This window comes from Saccopteryx leptura, chromosome 6, assembly GCF_036850995.1.
Source record: "Saccopteryx leptura isolate mSacLep1 chromosome 6, mSacLep1_pri_phased_curated, whole genome shotgun sequence".
NCBI classification, from domain to species: Eukaryota; Metazoa; Chordata; class Mammalia; order Chiroptera; family Emballonuridae; genus Saccopteryx; species Saccopteryx leptura.
In genome coordinates, this window is record NC_089508.1 from 2,495,986 (window position 1) to 2,503,813 (window position 7,828).

Genomic DNA, 7,828 nt, shown 5'->3' on the forward strand with positions numbered 1-7,828 from the left:
GAAGGCTCTGCTCATCCTCCTGCATGCGTGAGCCTGTGTGAGAGCCACTTTTCCTGTCCGTGAGTCGCAGGCCTTGGCTTCCACCTGCTTGCGGCATTGGAGAGTGCGTTTCCTGCTGCTCCTCGGTTAGCCCGCCTGCCACGCTGGCGTGAGGGGCGAGGGTGTGCTGTTCCCATCTGGGCTCAGACAGTCCCCTTTGATTTCTCTCCATCCCATCTGGCTGATGGCTGGGGTGTCTGCCATTTTGTCCAGCCCCTGTGCCAGCTGCGGAGAGAAGCAGGCCTGAGTCAGGGTTAGAACCGGGCCTGACAGATGTGAGTGAGTCCAAGTCCCAACCATTCTTTGCCGCCCTTTCTCAGTTTGGAAAATGCTCTGTAAAGACAGCTTCTCAGCGGCTTTTCTGAAAACACAGGGCTGACTGGCTTTCTAATCACTACAGCAGAGTAGAGCCTGCCCCTCCAATCAGTGGGACCTGGTACGGCCTCCCGTGATCATGCGTTATTATAGAGAGACATTTCTAATAGATTAAAGTTGAATTCTTTTAATACTGGAAGCAGTACAGGTCAAACCTGTTATGAAGTCAAAAGAAAATCTTTACTGTTGTATGTAAATGTATTTGTAAGTAGTGTTTGAACAGTAAGTGCCAATGCTGATTTTATTCACTGGTGTTGATGTGATGGGTTTTACCTGTATTGAAATGAGGGTGAGAGTGTCTCAGCAGTCCTCGGCCCCTGCTGGCTTGGTCATGGCTGGAGTCGCACAGAGAGCCACTGGGCGCTGGCGAAGCCTTGCCTGCGGAGCCTGTCCTTGGCCTGGTGTGTGGGAGGGTGGCCCGCGCCTGGGCAGTGCTGCTCCATCGGAATGTGAGGTCCCAAAACGTGATTTTCTTTTCTAACGGGGTTACCTTATGTTGGCTCAATTAATTTCAAGAAAATTTGACTTCAATTCTGTGTTGTTTTCAAGCTAATGATGGAAACTGGCCAACATTAAAACAAAATGTTAGCTCTTCCATGAAACCTACGCAGATGGCCAACGTGGACTGGAAGGACGCGAGCACGGAGGGGCCTCTCAAGCAGGGGACCATCTCCAGCCAGCCTGTGCCCTTGTCGGCTCTGGGAGCCCCGGAAAAGCTGGTAGGCCACTTGTCATCCCTATAACACACGCAGACTCCTAACCCAGTCACCTGGGCCCTCGTCTGCATCTAAGGGTAGGACATGTCATGAGGCAAGTAATTCTGGTCAGTGTTCAGATTAGACCCAGTCTGCAGGAGTTCACAGACTAAGCACCTGAGCAGGGTGCCAGGCACGGGCCTCTGGCCAGGGTTGTTGAGTTGCAGACGGGACAGCCCACTGTGTCTGATCCCAGTGTGACCTGTGCTCAGTCGCAAGCCGACTTGAAGGGTTATGAGTCCCACTTTGTAGTCTCTTGTGACTAGATGGAAATACGCTTAACTTTTCAAAGGATAACTTTGTTTCTCTTAACATCTGAATTTAGGGCATCGAGATGGGAAAAGTGCCGCCGCCCGTCCCTGGTGTCAGCAAGCAGCTGCCTCCGAGCTACGGGACGTACCCGAGTCCTGCACCCATGGGTCCAGGGTCAACAAACTCCCTGGAAAGGAGGAAGGAGGGCAGCTTGCCCAGGCCCGGCGCAGGCCTGCCCGGTCGGCAGAAACCTGGCCTGTTGCCCCCGGCAGGCAGCGCCCACCAGCCAGGCTCCTCTCAGCAGATCCAGCAGAGGATTTCCGTGCCGCCAAGCCCCACGTACCCGCCAGCGGGGCCGCCTGCCTTCCCAGCCACGGATGGCAAACCCGACCTCCCGCTGACTGTGGCCATTAGGCCCTTTCTGGCCGATAAAGGGTCAAGGCCACAGTCCCCTAGGAAAGGACCCCAGACAGTGAACTCAAGTTCCATATACTCCGTGTACCTCCAGCAAGCCACGCCACCTAAGAATTACCAGCCGGCAGCGCACAGCACCTTAAACAAGTCTGTGAAAGCAGGTACAGGGAGTGTGTGCTCTCCTTACATTTGGGGACATGCGTGCAGATTAAACTGAGTGCTTACACAGCTGTGGCCTGAGGTGTGGTGTGGGTGGGAGTGATAGTGACAGATGAGTGCAGAGGGCTTTTGCAGGTGGGTGGCCACAGCTCTTCCTGAGGGCTCACCTCCCAGCCCCTCTCAGGAACTCCGCCTCTGGGAAGGGTGAGATTCCCGAGTGTCCCCTTCTTCTCCTGCCTCATGGTAACTTGTGCAGGAGCTGTTCCGGGAGCTGGTGTGAGGGCTCTGCCACTCCTGCCGTAGCTGGGCCGGATCCCTAGGGGGGCAGTGAGAGGGGGTGTCTGCTGCTTTGGGTGCCTCCACCAGCGTCCACAGGGGTAAAAGCCCGGATCTGGATGAGGGTAATGGGCGCTGGGGGCTGAGGAATTCAGGGGGGGCAGGTCAGAGAACAGGGCCTAGTTCCATGCCCACTGAGGTCAGTGGTGATTCTGACCCAGATGGCAGGGTCCTGCCCCCCAGGTGTGGGCTGGGCTTCCTCAGATGTTCTTGGGCATGGGCCACAGTGTTTAGGCCTGTAGTTCAGGGACTCCTGGGAGTGCCTGGCCACCTTATGCCCCGGGACCTCTGAGGCGGAGGCAGCGTATTAACCTATGGCCCCTGCTCTGGCCCAGGACGGGAGAGGCCGGAACCCTTGCTAGCACCCCTGGGCCACCAGGCAGACCTTGCTGTCTGATGCGGCCTGTGCTTCATACCATCCCACTTAGTCTGCTTTCTTCTTGGCCAGGAAAAAAGGACAGGTTGTCTGGGGCAAGTACATCAGGTCCACAGACTTTAAAATTTTTCATTCATAAAAGCCCCAATTCTGGAATTCCCATTGTAAAAACTGAGAAGTTAGACATTCCACGTTCCAAAAGGGGTCGGTGAGATTTTTGAATAGGGGGCTCATCTAGAGTTTAAGTTAGGGTTCACCCCACAGCCCATCTCTCATGTAACCAGCAGTGGTGGTAGTGACAAGACCCCAGTCCTGTAGGGTGCTGACGCTCCTGTCCTCCATCCCCTCTAGTCTACGGGAAGCCCGTGTTACCATCTGGTTCCACGTCCCCATCGCCGTTGCCATTTCTTCATGGGCCACTGGCCCCAAGCACATCGCAGCCCCAGCTACCCGCAGAAAGCACTGAGAAGGAGCCGGAGCAGGACAGCCTGGCCCCCTCCGGGGACGGCCCCACGGGCACTGTGGAGAGCCTGCCGCGGCCCCTCAGCCCCACCAAGCTCACGCCCATCGTGCACTCCCCGCTGCGCTACCAGAGTGACGCTGACCTGGAGGCCCTACGCAGGAAGCTGGCCAACGCACCACGGCCCCTGAAGAAGCGCAGCTCCATCACGGAGCCCGAGGGCCCCGGCGGGCCCAACATCCAGAAGCTGCTCTACCAGCGCTTCAACACCCTGGCTGGGGGCATGGAGGGCGCCCCCTTCTACCAGCCCAGCCCTGCGCAGGACTTCACGGGCACTCTGGCCGACGTGGACAACGGGAACACCAACGCCAATGGGAACCCGGGGGAGGCCAGCCCTGCGCAGCCCACACCCCCTCTCCCCGCTGAGCCCGCCCCTGCCTCAGACGCCAATGACAACAAGCTCCCCTCCCCTGAGCCAGAGGGGCTCATCTGCCCCCAGACCACACCCCAAACAGCTGAGCCTGCAGAGGACAACAACAACAACGTGGCCACAGCCCCATCCACGGAGCAGGTTCCCAGCCCTGGGGCCGAGGCCCCTTCTCCAGGGGAAGAGCGAGTCCCCTCATCACTTCCTCCTGTCGGACCCCCGCCTGCAGCCTCCACGGTGGGTGTCATCCTAGGCCAGGGCCACAGCTTCCTAGTCACCTGGTGCCTGTGGAGGACCCACCTGTGTTAGCTGTGTGCTGGGCAGGCTGGTCCCTGCCCCTAGCGAATCAGGCCTCGGGGACAAGGCTCAGCGTGCAGATGGGCTCTGACGGACAGTGCGGGGTGCACAGCTCATTCTGCAGGGCTCAGTCAGGGAGGCCCGAGGAGGTTTTCCTGGGGAGGGGAAGTGGTCACCAACCTGGAGGAGTGAGGGGGAAGAGAACCTTCTAGACAGGCCTCTGGTGGGAGGTCAGTGTTGGTGAGCGGAAAGGGGTTGGTCATCCCTGGCACCCAGTAGAAAGGCGCTGCTCATTTTGGGGTGGAAGCAGTTAAGCCTGGCTGTCACCCACCTGGCTGCATGCTCTCCCTGGGTGCTCTAGAGGGCTGGGGGCTTCAGTCCTGGCCTCTTCTTGCCCCCAAGGCTGGGCTCATGGGTGGGTCACCTTTAAATCAAAAGCTTCCTTCCTTTTCACAGAGCAAACGGACCAACCTAAAGAAGCCAAACTCGGAGCGCACGGGCCGCGGGCTGCGCGTCCGCTTCAACCCCCTGGCGCTGCTGCTGGACGCTTCCCTGGAAGGAGAGTTCGACCTGGTGCAGAGGATCATCTACGAGGTGAGCTGAGCAGAGCCAAGGCCTAGGCCTACTCCCTACCCCCCATCCCCCACATGCAGGGAGGGCTCACACCGCCCTGTGTCCCAGGTGGAAGATCCCAGCAAGCCCAACGATGAAGGGATCACTCCACTGCACAACGCCGTCTGCGCTGGCCACCACCACATCGTCAGGTTCCTGCTGGACTTCGGTGTCAACGTGAACGCCGCCGACAGCGACGGCTGGTGAGCCCCTCCCATGGCGCAGCAGGGAAGGCAGTCTAGAGCACGGGAGTGTGGAGGAGAGGGGACCAGGTGCCTACTGTCCTTGCGTGCTTTGTTCTCTGGAGGGTGCTGTTATGGGCACAGCTGTGCTTCACTACTGTTTACCTGGTTAACATAGCCGCCGTGCAGCCTTCTGCAGTTACGACGCACTCTTGTCTGTTTTTAAATGGCTGATGTCTGTGGTTGACGTTAGGTTTGTGTGGTCCTCTGTGGGGCCCTGTGCTGCTGGGGCCCTGGCCTCCCAGAGGTGGTAGTGTCAACCTCGAGCAGCCATCTGCTCTGAACATCAGGGTTTTTAACTGTGAAATTCACATAGCATTCATCATGGTGGCCACTTTAAGGTTCATGTCAGCAGTGGGAAGTACATCCGTGTCGTAGTGCAATGGACGGTAGTCTGTAGGCTGTCCCGAGGCCATACCCTGCCCCTCCAGGACAGTTAGAAATCACACCACTAGAATGACAGCACAGGGTGTGCGGGCTCCGAGGCTCAGCGCGACCCTGGGGCCCCGGCCACCTCCAAGCGCCATGCAGCACCTTCACCTCCTGCCCCTTGCAGGACGCCTCTGCACTGCGCCGCCTCCTGCAACAGCGTCCACCTCTGCAAACAGCTGGTGGAGAGCGGCGCCGCCATTTTTGCCTCAACCATCAGTGACATTGAGACTGCCGCCGACAAGTGTGAAGAAATGGAAGAGGGCTACATCCAGTGTTCCCAGTTCCTGTACGGTACGTGGGCCTCTGCCTCCCTGGGCTGTCGCCCAGGAAGTCTTCTGGATGGGGTCACACTCCCTTCGACCATTCCTGAGATGTCTGAAAATCTGTGTCAGCAGAAGGATTCCATGCCAGGGGGCACCAACACACAAGTCCCTTTTCTGTCTGTACACGTGCTGCCCCTCTGGCAGAGGAGCTGGGGTGTGGTGGCCAGGCAGCACCTGTCTGCATGCTTCTGCTGGGAGAGCCCCAGGACTTGAAGCAGGGCCTAGGGTGCCCAGAGTCAGACCAGGGGTGACCACTGATGAGTGGAGCTTGTCATGTCTTAACTAAGGTGCTTCGGTCCGGGACAGCCTTCCCAAGAGCCAGAACATCCCTGTCCATTGTTAACTGATTGCAGGTCATCCATTCCACACCCGACGAGAGCCTGTGGGTCCAGCCCCGCATTAGACCCTGAGGACCAAATGATGACCTGGGACAGGCCCTCCCCCAGGCCCAGCTCACAGCACAGCGGCAGTGGCCAGCCCTGGGAAGCCTGCGTGGGGGGACAGTGGCCTGGTCACCAGCATGTCTGGCCCTTCTGAGACCCCTACAGGTGACCCCTGGGCATAAACTTGCCCGTCACTGCCACGTGTCTGCCGCTCTCCAAGAGTAGTCACACCACTTCCTTAGTTGCCAACTTTTGGGAGTTTGTTCTTGATGTGACTTGTTTCACCCTAAGAAGTTCCTCTGATGGCATCATACCTGTCTCTGGACTCGAGTGCTGTCCTGCTGGGGTGCAAGGCAGATGACTGACACTAAGCAGAGAACAGCAGTTGGGCCTGGCTTCCAACCTCAGCCCTCGGTAGCGTCAGGCTGCCCGAGGAGCTCGTGTCCAGCCCGGTCCCACAGTGGGCCTCCCGACAGTCCATCCTTGAGACCTGACCATCTGCTGTCTTGTCCCAGGGGTGCAGGAGAAGCTGGGTGTGATGAACAAGGGAGTGGTATACGCTCTGTGGGACTATGAGGCCCAGAACAGCGACGAGCTGTCCTTCCACGAGGGAGACGCCATCACCATCCTGAGGCGGAAGGACGAGAGCGAGACCGAGTGGTGGTGGGCTCGCCTTGGAGACCGGGAAGGTTACGTGCCCAAAAACTTGCTGGGGGTAAGTGCGCCGTGCCCACAACTCCACTCGCTTATGGACCCGGAATTCACTCACAGCACACTAGGCAGGGCAGGGCAGGGCCTACCCATCACACCTCCGCACCCTCTGCCAATGGGCGCATGTGCAAAGCCTGCTCCTGGGGCAGAGCTTGCACCCAGTCCAGGCTACGCAGCGCCTTTTCCTCGTGGGGAGCTGGAGCGAGCAGCCAGCAGTCAGGACTCTGCAGCCCAGACTTCCCCGTGCTGGGGAGCAGGTCTGTGGTCACAGCAGCTGCGGTGGGGCGGCCTTGCGGGTCTGGTGACGCCTCCATCCACAGTCATGAATACTGTGCCTGGTCAGGCACCGCCCTGGGGATACAGACAGTGACAGGTGGCACACAGGCCACGAGGGAGGGCTAGTGGACTGGGATAGGACTGGGCACAGCTGCCAAGGAAGTCGGGAAGGGTCTCGTGGGAAGCTGACAGCAAGCGGCACTGGGACGCCCAGTGTGTCCTCTCTTGGTCCTAACTGGTTCTCCCTGCTCCACAGCTGTATCCTCGGATCAAACCCCGACAGCGAACGCTCGCCTGAACCGCCCATCGGGACACTGCACGGGCTGGCCATTGTCGAAGAGCCACTGAGATTACCCTGCGTTCCCAGGGAAGCTGAAGCTAGAAGCAGCTTCCATGGTGCTCACTGCAGTAGACAGCGCCCACAATGTGAAACTCCAGGTTCTAGGTGAGGCCGTTTCTCTAGTCGCCTCCAAGACTGAATTTTGCCAATTACTGTAAATCCAAATAAATACCCAGCTTTCTAAAACACCCGTTGCCAATAGAAGCCCTACAATTTACCCTGGTTGGTTGCCAATGCAGACATTCTCACTGACGTGGCCCAAGGCCACCCCTCCTTCTCCATGTCACCCTCCCCCAACAGTGAACACTGCAGCTGCTGTGTGGCGCGCTGCCCTGCTAGAGCCCTTCCTGTCTGCCACTGGACATCACCAACCCGCCACCCTCCCCCCAGCACCGTTCCTTTCTTTACCCGGGAGCCCTGTAGGGAAAGTCCTGTCCGGCGGTGGTCCCGACGTGGACTCCCCTTCCTATTCCAGCCCAAGGTGCTGGCTGGGCGCCGAGTGCCCTACAGTCAGGAGCCTGGCACAGCACTGTCCCCTTCTTCACTCAGCTGCCTTCTCTGCAGCCTCCTGCTGCCCAGGGGTGACTCTTACCTTCACAGAGTGGACACTGCAGAGAGC

At 58.8% G+C, this 7,828-nt stretch overlaps 1 protein-coding gene across 4 annotated transcripts in view; it reads left to right on the forward strand.

The window, feature by feature from the left end:
• PPP1R13B (protein phosphatase 1 regulatory subunit 13B) overlaps window positions 1–7,397 on the forward strand; it is a 90,940-nt gene extending 83,543 nt beyond the window's left edge. For all 4 annotated transcript variants that reach the window (XM_066344532.1, XM_066344534.1, XM_066344533.1 and 1 more), the window contains 8 exons: window positions 964–1,133; window positions 1,495–1,996; window positions 3,058–3,830; window positions 4,347–4,484; window positions 4,572–4,705; window positions 5,301–5,467; window positions 6,398–6,597; window positions 7,126–7,397. In XM_066344532.1, coding sequence (XP_066200629.1) covers window positions 964–1,133; window positions 1,495–1,996; window positions 3,058–3,830; window positions 4,347–4,484; window positions 4,572–4,705; window positions 5,301–5,467; window positions 6,398–6,597; window positions 7,126–7,167 — 2,126 coding nt within the window. In that variant the 3' untranslated portion in view covers window positions 7,168–7,397. The remainder of the gene's footprint in view (window positions 1–963; window positions 1,134–1,494; window positions 1,997–3,057; window positions 3,831–4,346; window positions 4,485–4,571; window positions 4,706–5,300; window positions 5,468–6,397; window positions 6,598–7,125) is intronic.
• Window positions 7,398–7,828: the final 431 nt, after the last annotated feature.